Consider the following 22,609-nt stretch of genomic DNA (forward strand, 5'->3'; position numbering starts at 1 on the left):
CACTAGTGGTCATAATACTAAGCAACAGAAGAAAGTAAACAAAATATTCAAGAAATAACAACAAAAGATCTGACTGGAAGCTAAACAGAGATAACAGAAAGCACCCCCTCAACTTCAGTATGCTCTAGGACGAAGTAACAAATCTAAAGTCCTTGCTCAGGCAAAACTCAAATTTTTCAAGCCCTCTAACAGTCTGACCCCAAAGACGTGTCCGTATGAAAAATGAATAGGCATTTAGTCATTAATTTCTGCCAATAATAGTGAGGTTTGTTTTTTCTTTTAATTTTAATGTGAAGACAGCTCTGCTACTATATGCTGGTGTACCATTCAAAAGCCACAATTTATAATAATGTTAAGCTAGGGTTATTTACAGGCTCAATACATACATGGAAGCACAAAGTCTTATTCCAGCATTTCTAAATTGTCTGTATTTGATCATGCAATCTAAACACTGGATTTCTAAGATGGCCTTTTTGGTGTTTGGTATGTATGTATATATATTGCCACATGAAAACTCTGCTTCTACGGATCAAAGATCAAAATCAAGAGTAGTGCAGGATGAAACAGTTAGATCAATGACTGGTCCTTAATAAAAAGATAGATAAGCAGAAGAGTCACCACTGTATAACATCATGCTGTACCATATAGCTCAAGAAGGAATTTGCATTTTCCTCAAATATTTTTAGAAAGGACAGTATTCTGCAATTTTAATTACAGACGAGCAGGAAGCTCTGTTTATAATTCAGAAGTGCAAAAAGTATTTTTTTCATATGATTTTTAAAGGATCATCCCCATACTAACAAAAAACTATTTTGAACACTAACATTTTAAAGCCTAAGATTTCCTTGCTTAATTTACCAGCAACCTATATTTTAATTTTCATCTTCTACTATGTTGAAACTACTGAAATGAGACAATAAAACCAAGGAACTCCTTTAAAAATCCTCCATAAAAAGCACTAGGATGCATAAAAAGTATCATAAAGTTTGGAAAGACAGTTTTTCTCACTCCTTTTTCATCTTACCTGAAGTGTAAGGCGCTTAACTGCATTCCATACTGTTCCAATAAATTCCTTCATTCTTTCTTCGGGACTTCTGCAGCTTTCAGATGAGTTCAGCATGGTTTTCACGGGGAGTGACAAAGGCCGAGATTCTATGGCAAACAGCAAAATTCAGTTATACAAAGCAAACCTAAGGAATATACTTACTGATAGCAAAGAAAGAAACTACTTACTTTAAATTCTAACCTAGTTCTTCTCTCACTGTACACCAGTGATAATACTATGTAGCAGAAGCTTCAGTAGCTATTTACCAGTTTCTAACTTGGCAATACAACTGCACCAGTAAAGCATGATGAGATGTGCAATGTTTCAAAAGCATTTTGAGAAATGCTTAAACTTTCTTAACATGAACTACTATGAAAATATTATAAGGAATGTTCTAAGCAGTTAAATCACTTTTTAAAGTGTGATAACCTATTTGGTGATGGAATAGCAATACAAGAGGTTTTCACGTACATTGCTGCCATCGTAACCTAAATAAGGTTTTAGTTTTGTAAACTTGATGTGAGAGAACTCATTAAATTACAGCCTTTGATTTGTTTACTCTAAAAATTCACTTAACAAAAACTTTGGATGCTTTGTTTGCATCCAAAAAAGGTCTAAAAATTAAATAGTTTTCTTGAAAGAAAATGAATGGATCAAATAACAATTGCAAATTCTTTAAAGAATGTATGAATCGTATGTCGTTGCCCCTGTCCTCTCTTACAGAATATCCTCCTTTTTAGGTTTTGGGATACCCACCAAATTATCATCGGCTTCTTCAGCATTACCAACTTTGGCCTACATATTGTTGAACTGACAAAATTGCAAGAATACATTATGAAGTCTTCACGGTTTCACTTAAATTAAATTAAAATCAATCCCAAAGTTATAAGTTATGTTTCAGAATTATAAAGCCCAGAGAAATCTGGTGCATACAGACTACAGAAAAATTCTTAAAAAAAAGTTGTTATCAATTGAGCTCAGGTGAGCAAAATTCTATGCCCCTTTATATGCATCATTTGGTCTTCAGTCAGGTTTAATCATATAAGGAAATGCAGAGAAGAAGTCAAAATGAGATATTTGAGAGGTGTATTTCTGCCGAATGTGTGCAATGTTCATGCCACTGGAGGAATTAATTGTGATGCTCTTCCCTTCAAGGAAATAAAAGACCATGGATGACTAATATTTTAGACAAAATCCTTCAACAAATCATTTTATGCCATGCCATTCAATCGACATACAAATGGATTAAACTAGCACAAAGATAGTTAGTGAAGAAGAGTTGTTTTGCTTTAACTTCATACCCTACCTCAGTTCATATGAGCCTCTCTGTGTGGACAAGCCCCCTACTACACATATTACATGGAAAGAATTAGAAACAGCCTGAGTATTAAGAAAGATTAAAACAAAAGAGCTACTGGTACATCCAGCTCAAAGTGCGGGTAATGGTGAGAACAACTCATAAAGTCACCGCGAGACTGTGGACACTTGCGAGAGGCAGGAATGCCAGTCTGAACAATCCAGACAGCAACGGGGAGCTACTGGTGCAGATGGGAGAAGGTAGGATGAAAAGACAAATACAATGTAAAACTGTATTCTACAGCAGGGAATATCAGCATCCTACGTCACTGAACAAGTGCATTCCTCAAGAGCAGGGTCTAAAGGAAGGGTTTGTTCCAGTTCATTATGTTTTGTTGGTCGAGAAACACACGCTCTTGGCTGGCCAAAATCCCACTTCTTTCAGCTCATATGCCCCTCAAACCTGCAAAGCTGCTTCAAAGTCCTGGAATATCCATGACAGACAACAGCCTCATGTCATACCACACACTCAACCAAAAGACAGAAAGACAGACAGACAGAAGGCCAGAAAAAAAATGCAAGTAGCAAGAGTTGTTTCAGGGAAAAAGAAGAAAGAAGGTTAGAAATAACTGCTGAAAAAGAAAGCAGAAGGAAGACCTCTGCTCATGAGTTTTTTGGTTTGGGGTTTTTTCCCCCCTCCTCTTCTGCCTGAAGGGATGTTGGGACAAAACAGTGTCGTAACTCCCCATCAGGCAAGACCGTCAGTAGATGACAGCTGCTAAGAGACTGCAGCCGTACGGCGTGGCTACCCCGCACGTTTGGCTAGTCCTCTGTAGCAGACACGTAGACTGGATCAGCTCCATCTGTCTCAGTATGAAGGTTAATCTCCTAAAATAATTATGCTACTCAGCTACTACTGAACTGAAAATCTAGCAACATTTCCTGGCACTGTAATCAGCCTTGTGTTGAAGCCAGGAGCCAGTCAGCAATTGCTAGATAGAAAATACGATTTGTCTGAAACATTTACAAACTGATGAGGAAAAAAAAAAAGGCTGCTTCAGTTTGTACAAAGTTGACTTTTCAGGAAAACTAACACACAGCAAAACAAAACGTTCCTACTCTCTTCTTCTAGTCCATAATGTGTAACTGACATTTTGGTAAAAATATACATTGCATCTGTTTCAAAGCGATCAGTTATAGTTGGCACATCAATTTCAGAACACACTGGTAATGAAAAAAACTTTTAAAAATGGACCAATCATACATGTAAGGATTGAGCTACAAGAAGCAGCAGTTTTCATAATTTAATTCACAATTTATGGTTAAAGTTCAGTTCCAAGTGGCAATTCTGCAAAATTAATCATAAAACCCCTCTCCTTGTAGGAGATGCCAGTAAGCAAGACTTATAGGCATAAATCCTAGAGACAGGTGTTCTTATATAGATGGATGCCTCTTCCTTTGCGGTTTTTAGCCTGTTGGGAAATGGTTTCTCTAGGAATCTAAATAAGACACTTACATATTTTAAAAATGAAAAGATCTTTGAAAAAAATATGCTATTCTGTGCTATTAATTAATACTCACTGATCCAAGAAACACAAAATGAAAAAGAAATTCTTTAGAAGCGAGTTGATTTGTAGCAAAAGGACATTTCTCAGATAGATAAAAGGTGAAAGACTGCTCAGAGATCTTTTGCTACTGAGCTGAGGACCACTATTAAATCTGTGCTCACCACTAATTGCCTTGGCACAGGCTTTTGCTTCCTCCTCCTCTTCCTCCTCCTCCTCCTCCTTTACAGCTGGTAGCTGAACTAGAGGCAGGTAAATACAGTGCAAACATGTTATGCCTAATGTTATGTGCTCTGCACCTATCCACACACCATGCTGTCTCATCCTTCTGCACGGGACCCCTCTTTTCTAGCGGCCCTCTGCCATGCCTCAGTACCCCAGGCATTAAGAGGGCAGCAGCTTCCCTCTGGCTCTGGACCGAGACTGCCGTAACACAACCTGGACGGAGAAGGTCATCGCGCTGCAGGCAAACCCGCACTCTCAGCGCTCCCCAAGCTCTTTCCTCCCGAAAGACAACGTCCACCGGCCACAGCCTGTGCCCCAGTCCGCAGTGGGATTCTCTCTCCACCAGCCCATCGCATGACCCTACTCGAAACGTATCCATCATATGACCGCAGCCCGGTGGGCATGCCTCCCTTCCCACAGCACATCACCTGCCCGCGGGGCTCTCGCAGCAGAATTTAGTTAAGCTGAGAAAAATGCTGTTGCAAACTAATCATAGATACTAAGAGGGCATGACAGCAAAACACATGAGCAGTAATAGCATTTAAAATAAAAAAGAAATCAAAGGAAAAGCACACTGTGACTATTCAGCTCTTTCCGGAAAAATTCTTCCTCCAGTAAAATCAGAAATAGTCTCTACAATGTCAAAGAACTCATTAGGGTTTCTTAATATACACTCTTTTTATGCATTAGATGTGTCTTTTTATTAGGAAAACCCCCCCAAAATACCAAGGCGTTTCCTACAAATGTAAGCCATTGAGGAACTGATTAAGAGGTCTGAGGGATTAGAAATGAGATTAAAAAGCAGTGAAGGAGAAAATTAAAACTTCAAACAACTCTGAAAAAAAGATGAAAATCTAAACGGGCTACAGATTTTTTTGTAGAAGATTAATTGTTAAAAAAAGTCTCCTTAAAGCTTATTGGCTTGCCCTTTTCTATCAGCCAGCAGTTTCTATGTATAATATTGGGCAAAAGCAAAATCTCACTGAGGCTTGTTAAATAAAAATTTGTTTATTCTTAGGTTCCTACCCCACTTTCCCTTGTGGGTTTACATACTTTTTATATTTACAATGCAACAGAACCAAACATATATGTGTGTGCACGTATGTGTGCGTTTGGGGAGGGGGGGTAGCTGTCATTATAAATGATTCACGTATTTATATATATGACAGGCAAAGAAACAAATTCTGTTGTCAATACAATGTATTTTTAGCAAGTCTACTTGTGATAATTTTGTTCCATGATTTAATTTTAGTACAATATATGTATATACAAGAAATTGTAAAAACACAGGGGAATATCTTGCTGAAAATGCTTCCTATCTTAACTCACTAATTTTTCCTATAGTTGTCATTTTAGAACAAAAGTTCATCCAAGAACTGGCTCACTGTAACCATTAGATGAGGCTCACTGCTTTATTTACTCATGTTTTCTGAGCTCTAAGTATCGAGTGTCAGAACTGCTTCAGAAGTATTCACATTTTATTTTTGTTTTATCATACAAGAAGCTACTCCCTATACTCTATTGCTGGATGACTGTATTTGACTTACTCATATAGCTGAGATTTATTTGAGGAAAGAACATGACGAGCTGTATGTGAAAAAAGGTTGCTTTGCATTTTTCTTCATTGGGATGTTTGAGGAGAAAAGTTGAACTTAAATATCTTAACATCAATAAGTCTATTTAACTTTATAAAATAAAAATGCAGTACATTTGCCAGCATACTGAACAGTCTTTGCATAAGTAATTTCTCTACTGGACTTCGAGCATTTTTTATTACTTATATCAGGCAAGATCATAATTGAGCCACACAATCCCTGACAACTAGCCAAAGCAAGTACTTATATCCAGAGAAATGCTAGCCGAGGTGTAGTGACTCAATTAGAAAGGTCATTCACTGAGTTAGCAGTAGAGTAAGTGTTAAAATACAGAAGCTTTTGACTTTTAACCCGATATGCCTTTCTCTAGAGTAAATGTATGTGAGTATATGAAGATAAATGTCATATTAATGTGGCTGTGCAAGCAGAAAGGTTCTTCCCATGTGGAAAAGGGGGATAACTAGGGCACGGCTACGGTCAGCAATTCCCCACTTTACATCTCTGAAATGATTGCTGCACTGATTCTGGCAACCTATTTAGTTCTGTGCAACAAAAATAAAACAGGACTGAAGCTTTATTGTACAAATTCATAGTAGTCTTTAACCTTCTATCTCATTTGCTCTTAGAGGGGTATTCTCCATTATTCCTGATTCCAGTTCTAGTCAACAGCTAGCAGGACCCGTATTAAAAATTATGCATAATGAATAAATGCTGAATTGTGACTACATAAGTACTGGTGTTGTTTAACAGACATAGCAGTTTCCTAAGCTCTTAAGAAAAAAACAAAACAAAACAAAATATCAATGAAAAAAACTACTAAGGTCAATCTAGAAATGGAAGAAAAAATCAGCTACCTCAAAATAAACAATAAAAATGGCTCAGAAAATATATTTAGTTGTAATTATGGATGTTGCAGGTAGGAACAATAGAGAGAAAAGGAACTGATGCATCCTCATGCATCACTCACGCACTGTTCTAGTTTAGTGCGTATTTTCACTGGCAATACTGACCTATTATACTAGTAATTATCAAAATTAGTTTTATGAGTGTTTGTGTCTAGTCCATGCCTCTTCATGTTGTTACCATTTCAAACAACTTACAGTGTATTACAAAGCAAGAACTTTGTGCTTGCAAGAACTTCTCTGATAAAGACAGCAGTAATTCTGCCTGATTTTCAAAACATTTTAGAAATACACTTAAAGTTCCTTAGTCTTTTGAATATAATCAAAACCTGTTCTTTCTCTGTCAACTTTGAGTTCCTCCATGCTGAAATCGTAGCTGATACATTATATTGGCTTTGTAGTCCTAATGTTCTTAAATCCTGCAGACTGAAATGAAGAAACGATGGTGTCATACAACAAAGTTCAAGCATTTTACTAGCTAAGGAAACTCACAATATCTATTTCTCAAAATAGTTAACTTCTAGGCACCTAACTGTCCAGATATTTAGAAGTTACTATAAACCATCTGAGTCCAGAGACTTTGTTTTTAAATAATCCCTCCAAGAACTAAAATCCATTTATAAAAATGAAATAATCATAGTACTTTCAGGCACCCTAGGGTAAATGTGCCTCAGATTTAAATTCCTATATTTTACTTTGCCTATTTAGTGTCTATTTAATTTTATTCATCTTCCTCAATGTATCAGTCATACATTTCATGGCAGGCATGAATAAACGATAATCATTCAGTTCATTGAGCAGAAAGAGAGCTCTGCTAATTCAAATACTTCAGATAATCCATTGATTTCTCACAAGCCAGACTCCTCTCACAGTTGCCAGTTTTCTGCATTCCAAGAGTTCAGTTTCAGTAGGAATCTAGTTCCACATTCTGACTGTATTTTAGGAAAAACCCCTCAGGAACTGCATTCAGTTTTACCAAGTCCTGCCACACTGTAGCGAACAGAACGTTCATTAGCTTAAGATGAAACTTCAGTTAATACCAGTACGACAGAATCAGCCTGGCTGAGGAGTCGGCTGCCTAGGAAATTCCAGAGAGCACAAGACTGTCCTGAACGCTGACTTCTATTACTCTGCAGCAAGACAAAATTACTGAATCGTTTCTTCCTTTTAATAACAGCTATCAAATGTAACATACGCTTACTATGTTGTAATGTATTAAGACTGGAATATCTGAAATAACTACTCTTAGACCACTGCAGTAAAGATTTGGCTGATGCCTCTCCAGGCTGGGGCCAGCTTTGCTGATCTCCTGCAACGACTGGGAAAGCTGGCCTAAAGGTGCTGGGCTCCTCCTGGGCTGCTGGTTCCTGCTCACTAGATACGAACAGATCAACTCGTTATTAGGTAAGCAATACACAGTACTCGGATTCCTATCAACATGTTATTATGTCTATGTTATTAAGTGTTAGGAATTTGGTGTCTTTTCAGCAGGTTTCCTAAGGAAATAAGGCTTACGCAATCTTACGCTCTACCCATATGCATGCATTAATTTGCTCGTCGTTCTCTAATTCCTTTTGACTTTACTGATCAGTGGAAATCAAATTTGACAAGATTGGTGTCTTGACATTTCTACAAGTTCTGCGAAAAAAGCTAAGCTGGTGATTTGTACAGGAGAGAGAATATAAAGGCCATACTGGACTGCGCTTTGAACTTTCTTGCTATGACAACACCATCCATCTACTTGAGATACAAATCAGTATTAAGCTAGGTGTGACTTAGCACTTCTGAAACTTTAAATCATTTAAATTATATTTCCTTAAGAACAACAGTTCCACAGAACAATATATCAAAAATTTGCTAGTTGCCTGTATAGGTATGTTACACATATCGTACATACATTAAAATGGTTATTTTGCCAGTATCCAGTCCTGAGAGCTATGCTTCCTTGCCTGTCTATAAGTCTGTTAATCATTCTTCGCTGAGGCAATACAGAGAACTCTTGAACCTGAGTAAAGGAGCAGAAGAAGCAGGTAGACGATGGGATTGAGGTAAATACTTCAATTTTTCCTATCTTTTCGGTAATGTTTCTGTGTAGGAAAGAGGAAGAGCTGAATAAAAGGGTCCTCAAAGGAGAGAAGACCGGATACCGAAGGGGGTCAAAGCCTTTAATAAGGTGATCCTTAACAAAGGAAAGAGCCAGACCTCTCCTTTCCCATATCATTTAATTTGTCCATGGCCGTATCATACAAAATTTAAACCACATATTCTCTTATCTTACTCTGGTACTGAACACACTGTGGTTAAGGAGATTTATAAATAACCAGACTTTGAGCAGAAACTTTGGATTTTCATTTATTTGCAGATAGATACCATATAAATAGCAGTTTTGCTCTTTTCCCATGCTTCATTTTTGGCATGGTCTCAGCAGCCATTAACTAACTAATAAACTGAACAAAAGATCAATGTTTTAAATCATTCGACAGCTGTGATTCCAAACTGCTTTCATTTAATACGGGGAGCTGTTTCTTGCAGTTCTCAAGGGAGTAGCTCCTAAAACCACAGGGGAGTTGAAAAGGATAAATTCAAAATCCTTACCTGAGCACTGTGATTTTAAGATATAAAATGATAACCTTTTCTTTCACTCTGCAAAGACTATGCATACATGCTTGCTATCAGTGCAGGAATCTCAGCTTTCAGAGAAGTTAAGGTATCCATACCAAGCCTTGATGGTGAAAAGATACAAGGCTTACAGTTGTTAGTGCCTTTTTATCTAGAACGCTTCTCTAGCACTGGGCTGGTGCTTATAATAAAGTCTTAAACCTATAATTAGTGTGATTTTTACTCCTATTTTTAAAAAGATGAGACAGAAGATGAAAGAAAACTTGGACACAAAGTAGGTGAAATTAAAAGGAAAGAAATAAAGTAAAAAATAGTGGTAGTAAGCGAACCAGAATTTTGAGCAACCGTATTCCTTTACTAGATAATTTTTGTTTGACCATTACTGTAGGAAAGCTAATCCTCAAAGGGAAGAAAAATAAAGGCTGAAGATCAAAACTGGCCACCAAGCTGGAAAGGAATCAGACTGGGATACTAACTTTCAAAACTCAACACCAAAGCTACTTCGTAAACTATAAACATACTTTTGTAAGTTGGTAATTAGCACACACTATTATAGCACCTGTACTTACAAGTAGCTGTTAAGGATTAATATATGTTTACACAGGTGCAATTCAGAATTCAAATCTGATAATCAGAACTCAAGATCGGAAAATCTGAGTCAGTTATAAAAAGTCAATCTTAGCATCAATTTTGTAATACAAGCCTTAAGAAAGATTAAACAATAGCATCCGAAAATTTACTGATGAAAAACTGACAGTAATTCTTTATCACTGTTTCTTTGCTTTTACCTTTCACAGCAAAATGTTCCTTTGCCTCACCTCCTTTTTCTGTGCATTGACTTTAATCACATCATTTTTTCTTGTGCTCAAATACTCTTTTCTCCTGAAATCTCAACCAATAGCTTTGCACTTGACTCTACATAAATTCCTCCTTCCCCTTTGTAAAATAAAGGAGGTAAGCATGAGGGAATACAATGAGAATATTCACAGAGTTTACCATCTAGAATTCATAAAAAGTTGCTGCCCTAATCATAAATTGTTGTATCATTTTGTTAGGTTCGGGACAAACACATTGATTCTTGCACTCAAAAAATTAAAATACAACTAGCTATGTAATTAATGAGTGGGATGAAAAAATGCAAGACACATATACCTTTATGTATTTCTATTAAAATGTAAAGGTTTATTAAATGCTTAAAATGTAAAAGCTATATATTCATTATTTTTACTTTGACATTTTGTCTCTTGTACATGCATATAAGAAAAATGATAACACTCTTAACAGGCTGATTTCTTAAGGGCATTGCAGTAGAAACAGTATTCAAGAAAGACTTAAAGGAAAAGATAATGGTGACTTTTACAATCGCTACTTCTGGTCAATGATCAACATTATGTATTTACAAAGGTGTTTCCTAAAAAAATTCATTTTTATTGTATTAAGTGTAAATGCATTCATTCATATAACTGTTCCACTCTACATAAATTTTAAACAAGAGGTATTTAATTAATCAAATGGCATTCACGGACCATACCTCAAAAGTTCACATTAATCAATCTCAGATATGTTGTGACATTATTTTAACCAACTTTGGCTTCATAATCAGTTAAAAGAAAGAATTTTAACATTAATATAATGACTGACTATACCTCTGTATATTATTAGGAAACACGCTCAGGTAATTCCAAAAAGCAAAGAACTCCCCTTTTCCCCTGAGTCAACAGAGAAGTTTGGTAATTGAAATTTTCAAAGCTCCTCTACGATTAGGCTTTACTCAGAAAAAAAAAAAAAAAAAAAAAAAAGAGAGAGAGAGAGAGAAAAGAAAAAAAAAATCTTTATGATTTAGTTTTTTAAAAAACTAAACAAAAAGTAGATTTGCTGCCTCTTCTCCTTCCCTTGTATTTGTCTCTGCACAAAAACCATTTACAAAACACACTTTTAACCCTATTTTTTACAGTAAAACATTAAAAAACACAAAAGTTTCTCTAGTGAGTTATACCTTTGTGCTTTGTTGACAGGGATGGGTATACTTAACCACAGAAGGAAATAAATGTTTGCAAGTAAAGTATATTGTTTATGATGTTGGCAGAACAGAACTAGAGATACTAAGTATAATTAATAACAGAAGAATATACTTAATATATTCATTTTGTAACAATTCCAGATAAGACAAAGGATATTCATAAATGAAATAGGCGAATTTCAAAAATTTTTTTCTCTTATTTTTTGACATATGACAATATCAGACCCCACATAGTATTCAGCAAACTGATTTTCTGTTCATATCTCTTTCTGTCTCAAAATACCAATTAAACTCTACCACTAGTGGATAAGATGCTAATCTCAATTTCAGCAGACAACATCTTGAAGTACTTCAGGAAATAAACATCAATGCAAAGGAAAAGAAAATTTGTTCAGTGTATTTCAGAAGGATTACTAAAAGTCTCAGCTGGATAGTCATGTTTGCTGGATGATGTCCTACTACACTACTTGCAGACAGTACTATATGATTAAATAGCCTAGAAAATCCCAGAATACCATATCATCTCGATTAGTAATAACAAAATTTAACTTTAGCACTCATAAATGGCCAGAGAATACTCCTAAATTTAAGAATTGCTTAAACTCCAGAAACAGAAATGTAAACAAATAAATTTTCTATGAGAAACTGATTTTGAAAACTGTGAATGTTTATGCACGAATCTTAGCTCTGAATGACTTGCACCCATGCCAGACTTTAAGCAATGTGAATAATCTGACTGAGATGAAGCGGATTACTCACAGTGCCTAAAGTCAGAAAAAATTCTGGACTAAAATATTAAACACCAAGACAAATTGCTGATGTACTACTGAAAACCCATCTCCTTTGTCCGGTATCAAATAGTATCAAAAATAAAGCTGAGATGAAAACTAAAAATGTGTCTTAAAAATAGAGGTCTGATGATTTTTAATTAAAGAAATTGTATTTTTCCAAGAAAATATTTGCTTAAATCTGAAAGTTGTTCCATAGTATTTGCAGAACTGATACTGTTCAACTGTACATGCATGTTACTGAGAGAGGCTAAAGAGGCAGAATGGCTAGATTCAATTAAAAAGTGACCATACCTGTTACTGTTTTTGTTTTGACAGGACTGCTGGCATACTCAGAGGCTTGATTCGACTGCTGCCTTGCCAAAGGTGCACTTCCAACTGATGCTTCATCTTCTTTTTTTCGAGTTACTGACATGCCAAGAGGAACAGCTCCTACAGACTGCTAATAAAAAGAAGTGCCTTGTGAAAAACTCAAAACCCCCCAAAAATACATATGAAAGAATTATTACATCACCAGAAACTTATCTTAAATTGTTTCTTTTGAAATTTCTAGAAGACAACTTGAAACTGTGATTAAAGCACATACATTATGAAAACAAATTTTCACAACTTCTTCACAAAACAGCTGAAACACTATATTCAGCCTTAAACTTACAATTCTTTATTTTAGCTTCTGATAGCCTGAAGGAAATGTTCTAAAACTACAGAAAAGTGAAATGGAATTTATCAACTTAAAATACCATGCTTGTTTGCCAAGCAAAATGTGTATGAATAAATCTGGATGATCATTAAAGCAAAATCATAGTCTAGATGTTCAATGAAAAATGAAAATTTTAGCCAGATATGGAGATTCCAAGGTTTTGCAAAGAAATGTATTCATCTCAATTAGTTCAACTTCAAAAAAAAGGTGCTATTCACAGAGTTATATTTGTGTCTCATTTTTGAAAGAAAATAGAAGTGTGTAGCTAGATTCTGACCATTTCTAAGTTTGTATTGTATTTTTCTCCTAAGCATCTCAATAAAAATCACCGAAACTATTCAAAACATGATACTGTTTAACAAAAGTGAAGGCATTAAAAACTAGCCTGAAGGACTGCATCCATATTTTAAAGGCTAGAAAACACAGGAAAGTATTAATCCACGTTTAGCAAAAACAAGCAGCTGTGTAAGTCCACATATAAACACAATCTATTGGTTTTGTTGCTACTTTTTTACTAACACAAGTTAGAAAGGACAAAATCTTAAAAAAAAATAATTTGCCGCAGAGCCAACTGTTGATTTTTTGTTCTAGCATTAGCTGAGGCTAAACTGTAGATGTATCCCAGTTGACAACAGGCGACAGTATTTCCAGTGTTGATTTTGCACAGGGTTATCATTTAAAGATGACAGAAGTTTTTCTGAAAATCACCCATTAGGATGACATGCATCTAAATAAATTCTTGTGTAATTAAATTTTGTTGGTATTGGAGTGAAAATGTAATCCATATAGCTGGGTAATGAGAAACCTCACACGTTGCATTAGGAATCTCTGTGGGAAACAAATTCGTGTGAGGCGGGCAATGTGCTTGTTAATTTTCTCCAATGGAAAACAGATCACTGAATCAAGCAGTGTGCAACATGTGCGCACATACAAAACCCCAAAACAAACAAAAAAAATCATTTAATTCACGAAGAATGACTTCCAAACGCCTTTACCATTTTCCACTATAAAAATAAATTAAAATAAGAAAGACAATCATCTATTTAATCCTATTCCAGTGAAATCAATCCACTTATATATACTACTATATGTACAGTTAATGGGAAAATATACATGCCAGTACCAAACAGAACTCTAATCCCTCCTCTTTGAATATACAGTCATCAGCTTTGTCTCTGTATGTCCCCAAAAGACATTCTGGAAGACAGTAACATGCCCTTTGGTGTCCTCTAGCAATCATAATAGATAAATTCCATCAGCTTTGAAAAGACAAGTTTTATGCTATTAAAATACTTCTCATATGTATATAGAAACTGAAGTAAAGTTTTGTAAACGTGTCAGACATATTACGTCACTTATTTCCAAAATCTAGCAGTTTATCAGATACAACTTTTCATATGGCAAAGCCACCTGTAGCTTTCCCACTATAGTGACCTATTACTTGGCAATTTTAGATGTGACACTGCAAGACCATTGACTTGCCAAACTGATCAGAGGCAATACAGGACAGTAAAAAAAAAAAAAAAAAAAGAAAAAAATGATAGTATGGAAAATATTGTCTGAAGAAACAATATCTACTTCTGTACCACTGAAGAAATGGATCATCCTCTTATAACAATAAGTTACACCATTAGTCATATAGGGAAGAACATCAAGGCTATCACAGCCAGGCAAAGCTGGAAAAAATTATGACCAAATATTGAGTGCTTGAGTGCTGATCTGGACAATGAAACAGCTGTTTCATCTTTGCTCACTGAAATCAAGCCTGATGTTGCTGTTGATGACGCCCAGTACAATCTTGTCAGGTTTTTGGCAAAAGATCTCTGGTTAAAAGAATGCAGAAGATGAAAGATTAACGTTGAAATGGATGGAAAAGGATCATCAAGATTTGGGTTTTAGCCACAAACTGATGAGGAAACTGTGGGCTTGGGAAACAGCAGATGACAAGAGCAACACAGCTGTATGAGAAGATGAATCTGATGGGAAAAGAGACATCGCAGTCAAGCGTTATCATAAGCATTTATCACAACAATCAAAAAAACTAGAGATAAACAATATCCACTAACGCTTAAAATATCTTCTTGGGCTGAAGGCCTGATGGTCATTAATTGGTAGTATTATAAAGATGATAAACAAGGAACGCTTACTGGAACACCTATGGAATACAGTAACTCTTGTAAGAGGTCTTTTTATATTGAAGAATATTGTAAAGAAAGGGAAATTTCTCACAACAGTCATAATATGGCTTTTGTTGGAAAATATTAACCAACTTATATGGGAACAATCAACAATATATAAATTACTATCAGTTCTGCCATTAATAATTAAAGTACCACTTTTTTTAAGTGATAAAAATATGAACAACCATCGCCCAGAGTGAGTGATGCCTAGTAGTCACCTCACCGATAACACATAAAAGGCTGAAGAAAATTGCAAGATAGGAAATCAAACTTTTTTTTTAATCAAAGGAAAAAAAATGAGAGGTACTAGTTTGTGAAGTGTTGAATTCAATTCAGAAGCCTCAGCCCACACATGGGTTGTCATCTTTGAAATTAAACCAAAACCAGCCATCTCATACAACTGTGGCATGCACACAGGCAGATTTCTACGTGTGCATTAGTCTCAACTGCAACCAGCAAGTAAGAAGTAGAATTACTGAAGGCATTGGAGAGGGAACAGATGGCAGCCCTGTTCAAGACATGACGTTTTGTTAACACGAGAGATCACTGTCACGCAACCACTTTATGTGCTACTGAGAAGAGTATCTAGCTATGCTGCAAGATGCTCCAAGCTCTTCCCAAATGAGCTGTAATAGGAAGGAAAGTATGTCTTGTCCCCCTTGAACCAAGTTCTAATATGAATGGAATCACTGTTTGGTTACAGAATTACATTTTATTGTTTTGGTGTCTGAGATCAGTAATATAAGCACACACCTAAGTTGCTTCAGAGAGCTCAAACACAACTATCAGGCATGCCTAACCTCTTTCACGAAAGGACCTTTCTTGATACTGGAAAATGAATTTCCTCACTCAACTGAAATCCCATGACTACTTTGGGAAGCAATTTCAGTTTAACTCATAAAAATGTCCTGTTGGTATAAAAGACAAGATATTGATTAGTTATAGTCTTTCCAAACTTATTTGATGAATATACATTAGTCAACCCTCCCACATTTTCATCAACTGCTGAAAGCCTTCTGTCAATAGTTCCAAGGGGCCTCCAAAAGCAGAATGCATTAGGTTTAAGTCCTCTCATGCAGGTCTAACTCCTTAAATAAGCAGTAATATCATTTCTACACCCTTCAGATTTTTAACTGAGTTCCTTTCGGCAGGAGGTGACAGATCTTCACAGGGACAAGCATAGTGCTTTTAGTCTGCAAGCAGTATCCGAAACCAACATGTGTTACAATCTGAGAAATCTTTGCACACCAAGATGATAATTATGTCCACCTCAGCAACAAATTTGTTTTATCAAGACCATACTGGCAATTTACCAAGGTAGACAACTGGAAAAGGCAGAAAAATTGGATCTAAAGGAAGGTAGAAAAACTGGACCTAGAGAGGCTCTACCCCCAGCAATCAACCTTGCTACAGCACAGAAGAATCTGACGTTTGGTAAAGCAGCTCACTCTTGTGTTTGTCATTCGTTCATTATCAGCACTGCTTGGCTCTAAAAGCCTCCAGCATTTGCAATATGCAAAGATTCAGCCCACAGGCTAAACAAGTGGAATTACTTCTTCTGCATAAGGCTACTGACCAAGTCACGGTGATAAAACAGTCTAGTCTCAGGCAAACATTGCAGAGACACTTCTGGTGCAGACCTCTGAATGATGAATTACCCCAAGAATAGGATTGAGGGTTGATAATAACTGCAGCTCACAGCAAACTTTACATAAAAAAGAAGCAAGATGATTTTATAACACAGTTATAAATATTCCTATGGTAATGGCAGAAAAAAAGAGGAGATTTCAAAAGAAAATTTGAAAGATATAACTGGATGAAATTGAATTGTTTATCCTATGACCAATTCTCTAATCTACCCACCCTGCTGATGAAGAACTCTTGTTTTTGAATTGGGAAGACAACTTTCCATAGTATAGATTCTGATGAAAAAAAGAGAAATTTGGATTCGGGAATCACCTAGATTGTATTACATTCTGGTGCTTTAAAACCCAGTGAATATGGAAGAGTAAAATGTCTCTTCCATAGTCGTTCCTGGTTACAACTAAGGATGTTTCCCCTGTGCAACATTTTTGGGGTTTATTCCATTATTGAAATGTTCATCAAATTAGACAATAACACATGTGCATACAGAACAGATATAGAAAAAATGACAGAAATACGCATCCATTCACTTTACCATACATACACAAACATAACGTGCACAAACACATTTTTGTCAGTATTAGTTTTCTTTTATGAAACAAATTAAAGTTAAAATAATTAATATAAGCAAAATATTGACAATTAGTGGAGGCTTTAGACTAATGTGCATTTGAGAAAAACAAGATTACATGCATTCATTTCTATTTTCACTTGAAGAAGTACCATATACTTGACTCTCTCCTATCAAAGCATACCTAATGGGTTTTCTTGCCAAAGAAATCAACCTCTTTAAATATTTATCTATGCGATGCTAAATGAGGGTTTTAATAAGACAGTAAGTATTTGACATAAACACTACTGGTTTACAAAAACACAGAAAACCTCATCTGACTTTATTTTTCAAAAAATGTTCAAAATATAATATTATATTACTGGAAACAAAATCCTAAATGTAGGTTTGTTTTGCTTTTTGATGAAAAGGCAGTGTTAATATGCAGTGCACAGTTCATGTAGAGGAAATCACTCTCTTTATATAGTTTAAACCTCTTTGTATCTTTCCTAAATTGTTTTTCATATGAACTTTCACTTACAGTCCTTAACACGAAGGAGCACGTCTATTCAGCAAGGCTTTCGTTCAACCAAACGAAAGGCAAAGGTCTTATGTAAGTCTATATTACATATATGCTGACTTAAAACCTGTTAAAAAGTGGGGAGGAAGCAACCGGTACACACATTACACTAGCACATCTCCTTCTGCTACACGTATAGCTTAGCTTTACAAAACAATCCATACGTATCAAGTATAAAAAATCAGCACCAAATTTTGGCTGATACATACAAGAATATTTAAAAGAAAAATCAACTCTGAAATCTCTTTGCCAGTTTAAATTCTGTTGAAAATCTAGCATAGATTCATCAAATAGGATACAGAAGATGTCCTTTGAATTTGCTTCTCCTACTTCGTGGAGAAGTAATTTGGTTCTCCTACTAGTTACTAAAAAAGTGGTGGTAACAAAAGCATACTTCAGAAAAGTATAACAAATGCAAGGAATGAAAAATGTGATTATTTTTAATACCCAAATAATGTAAAATATGTGAATTTTATGTGGAACAGATGGCTGGACTACAATGTATTGTGGTACATGCTAATTTTCCTTCTGAGCAGTCGCAAGGACTGTATACAAAGTACAATAATTACGTTTTTGTCCTATTTCTTGTTGATGCGTTACTTCTTAAAATGAAGAGTCACTATGAGGTGTATTTTCAAAGCCAAGAGTGGGCTTTTCTGATTAAACGTGGTGGAAATCATGCAGTCAAAAGGTCATGAAATGTCTTCAAATTTTACCCAAATGTGTCAAATATAACCTCAAGAAACAATGACATCCTTAGACCTTAGTCTTTCCATTTCACAGGAGCTGTGAAGTACTAGAGTGCACCAGCCATCAATACCTAAAATTCACCATTGAGTGACTTTCTCCAGGATGTTTTTTGCCCATTCTTTAGGTTTTGAATGAAAGGAGAACATAACTGAGAACTTTTTTTTTTTTTTTTTTTTTTTTTTTTTTTTTTAAAAAAGCTGAGAACCAACCCATTAACCGTTAGCACTATTACACAGTGGACTACCACTGAGATCCCACATCAGAGTCACTCTTTTTAATATGTGCATGAAAGTAGCAAGGTCTGGTTGGTTGTTTCTTTTTTAAACTAACAACTTGCATATCTTAAGAGTCACGATGTTGTGAAGGTGTGAATTAAACCATGTTTCTAAGATATCTCATGGTGACAGGTCAAAATTGGAGGATTTTGAAAATCAATTTTGAACTGTAGAAGTGACAGTATTATTATTTATATAGTTTATTCCTTGCTCTGCTCCAAAATTTAAGTTATTTCAGCTCTTATTGTGGAGTAAATGAAAATAACTTAATAAAATCAGTTCCAGCAGTTGCTGTCAGTGTCACCCATCGCATGTCTCGGGTCATTCTCTAGGCAGAGAGGCCTGCAAAGCTTTCTGCTGTCCATTATAGCACACTGTATATGCTGTACAGCCCTCCAAACTGGAAAGGTCATCTGCCAATTGTGCAGAATATGTAAGAATTTTAACTCCTCAGAACTAATTTCCTTTGTCTTTTTCTAGGCATAGCAGCATGTAATACTTGTTGCACTGAATATCTGGAAAGATCATCAGCTGATGATGAGCTGAAAATACTATTATGATGACAAATGTCTTTTCCTTGCATCATCCTGTCCCTGTTACCAATCAATTCTTCCCTTTTATGATACTAAAGGACTGCATTTTCTCTGCATTTATACATTATTCAGTGCTGTTAAGATATGAAATTAATATTTAAAGGCTTTGAAAAACACATATGAACACTATGCAATATTACTAAACTTAACTTCCTGAGTTCACTGGAGCTTAGAAACTAAAAGGAGCAGGAGGGAGACAGAGAGGAGCCCTCTAAAATATTTTGGTGCCTGTGGGAATATGCACTGGTTTCAAGCCAGTAAACCCATGAGCTTCTGTTCCAATCGGTAACTTACTGCTGTCATTATCTGTACACAACATTTATTATTGACCAAGATCTTGAACAACTTACTGTATTAAGTAAATGTATCTTACTGACTTCACACACGAGAAAACTAAGAGCCTGCTTCAAGTTCTGTTCCAAGAGAGATTTTAGGTATGTATATACGTATTAAATATATATATATATATATATACACACATACATATAAACTTAAGCAGCATCCACTGTGCCATACTACCTTTTAAAGAAACATGCCGCGCATTCCACCTTACTGTGTACAGATAGACAATAGACTTTCCTAACAGAAACTTTCAGTAGATACACTTTTGTTTATTAATATTACTATGATAATTTATGAAAAATTAAAAAGATCAAAAGCTTGAAACAGCACATTAAAATAAGTCCACCAAAAGCATGCACTAGTTTTGTGTTGGTACATGCTTATATATAAATCTGCTGTTTCATTTTTGCCAAAATACATTTTATAAGAAGCACTACTCTTCAACAGTAAAAATCCAATAATGCCCATTAGTGTGGGATTACGCTGCCCATGTTCAGCATCATTAGTTAGAGTAGGATGATGGACAAGTCCATCCATTTTCCACAAAGCAAAGAGACCCAAAAACGGTATTATACAGCAGCCATGGGAGAAACTCAGAAGCAGTAGGCCGATTTATTCCAACACTGACAGTCTCGCAGATTTTTCGACGGGAGGGTTGTCATTGTTCCCATTCTTCAGAAAGAACAATGGAAAACTTAGAGATGTATGTTGAAATTTAGCATGGATATAGAAAAAAATCCTATATTTACACCCACATTTACCCCAGAGCACTGCCCACATAGTCACAACAGCAACCACATAGATTATTTTTAAAAAACGTAACAGCAGCCACATTTTGGCATGCATAGTCACTTTATAACAAAAAGGTAATACGCTGCAATGCCATTCATCGAAAGCATCTGGCTCCAAACAGTCCACTGTATTTCAAATATTATGCAGAAGTCTTTAAAAGAGACTGATCCTATTTCCAAATTTGCTTTCATTTTTCCATGTTAGTTTTAAGTAAATGTGAGCAAGAATTAAGGATGCAACTTGCGCATCTTAGAGAAACATAACTTACAACGGTTGCACATTAATTAAATGCGTTTCCAAATTCTAACCTTTTCTTTGATAAAAATTAAATCCAACTCCCTTCTCCTGCAAACAGTTATATAATATAATATCATTCCTAAAGATATAAAATTCCATCTCAGAACTAATTAGAAATTTGCCTCCTCACAAGACTAGAAGGAGCAAAAAACTGAACTGTTATGACTCAGGATTTAAAAATCTCTTACTTCTAGCTTAAATACATTAATGATCTGTTTATATTCACCGATTATTGTGCCAAACTTGTCATTTCATTTAAATAGTTTCTCTCTCCTTTTGATGTTTACATTTAATTAGACTTTAAAAATTCACTTGTATTACTAATCATGTTTTTCAGATGCCATCAAAGAACCTACCAAGACATGTGACCTACTGTATTAGCTACTACATAAACAAGGTTGAAGAGTTTATAAACTAACTGCACCAAGTGGCCACGCCAGGACAGGGAGGGGAGAAAGTGCATGGGAGGAAGATCTACCCAAACCGAGTAATGGCCTCAACTATCATTCCAGTTCTACAATTATTACCTTGGAGGAAGCAAGGTGCCAAAAGGGGTAGGTTTAGCAAGAAACTATTTATAATAATAGAGAAGAGGTAGTCCCCATTGGGCTGACTTCATCCCTTATAGAGCAGCCTCTCTCATTGCTTTTTTTTTTCTTTTCTGTTCCACTTGAATAAAATCCCAGTGAGGCCAAAGTGAGGTCACATTTCTTTGTGACTTTGCTGCATAAATTTTTAAGAAGATGCAGTATGGTATTATGGAAAAATCATCTAGCTTATGAAAATTTATGTGCTTTGTAAAAATGTATTTACTGCTTTGAGAGAGAAGGCAAACACAAAACTGCAATTAATCCTCTTTCTTAGTACTTGTTTACTTCTATGCTATCCCATTTCTGCTTACTTCTGCTTACTGCTGGCTTTTCATGTTTCCAGACAAAACTATGCCAACATAGCTACATTACATAAAAGTGAGTGTTTCCGTAAAGATATACAGTAAATGTTGTAATACTGCCAATTAACATTTTATATAAAAGCATCCCAGAGTAATAGTCAAAAGGCAAACAAATCTGAGTAAGTTCAGGTATGAAAAGGCAGATGAGGACATACAGACAACTACGTATAGACAACTTCAGCTCTGCTCTGCTCTGTAGTGACCCTATATGCAATCAGAAGCTTATGTAATTGTAGTGGTAGTCCCACATAAATTAGTAACTCAATTTACTTAACTTTAATTTACTGCTCTCATAACATTTACTTGATAGAATGGATACATGGAACCAAACATACCCAGAGATTTTCTGACTACACATGTAAAAGCTGCGATTTTGATATTCAAAAGGAGATAGAAAAACCTATATTAAATAGGCCTTAAAATGTAAAAGATCTTAAAATTTAAGATCTTTGAATCATTCAGTTAGGCTTTAAAGCAATTTATTTTCTTCCTATTGCAATTACAAGACTGACACAGTAGAGGTAGGAAAAAGATTTATCAAATCAGTAACCCGTTTACAATAAAACTTGCTTGAAAGTTGGATTTTTTGTATGTGTTTCATTAAACGTTGAAAATTTATGAAGATCACACAGACCATTTTTTTCTTGTATGCATCAATCTGTGGTATGAAACTAAATCTTTTTGAATAAATAACATACAAGGACATAATTTTTGCTAGAATCTTTAACTTTTAAGGATTCTTGTACTATTGTATGATATAAAGATATAAAGAAAAGATATAAAGATATACTAAGATATAAAGAAAACTGTATTTTTAAATGATATTTTAATGCAGGTATAGTTTTCTTTTCAAATAAAGTTGCATCTCCAGTACTACCATAGAAATTGTCATTTTTATT

At 35.3% G+C, this 22,609-nt stretch overlaps 1 protein-coding gene across 13 annotated transcripts in view; it reads right to left on the reverse strand.

Annotated features, from left to right (window-relative positions):
* Window positions 1–22,609, reverse strand: part of VPS13B (vacuolar protein sorting 13 homolog B) — a 460,401-nt gene that overhangs the window by 233,048 nt on the left and 204,744 nt on the right. For 11 of the 13 annotated variants that reach the window (XM_062570474.1, XM_062570471.1, XM_062570468.1 and 8 more), the window contains 2 exons: window positions 12,350–12,497; window positions 1,025–1,152 (listed from right to left, as the gene is read on the reverse strand). In XM_062570474.1, coding sequence (XP_062426458.1) covers window positions 1,025–1,152; window positions 12,350–12,497 — 276 coding nt within the window. Of the gene's footprint in view, window positions 1–1,024; window positions 1,153–10,958; window positions 11,013–12,349; window positions 12,498–22,609 lie in introns of those variants that run through there. The other 2 variants (XM_062570467.1, XM_062570479.1) reach the window with 2 other exon arrangements.

This window comes from Rhea pennata, chromosome 2 (genome assembly GCF_028389875.1).
Source record: "Rhea pennata isolate bPtePen1 chromosome 2, bPtePen1.pri, whole genome shotgun sequence".
NCBI lineage: Eukaryota > Metazoa > Chordata > Aves > Rheiformes > Rheidae > Rhea > Rhea pennata.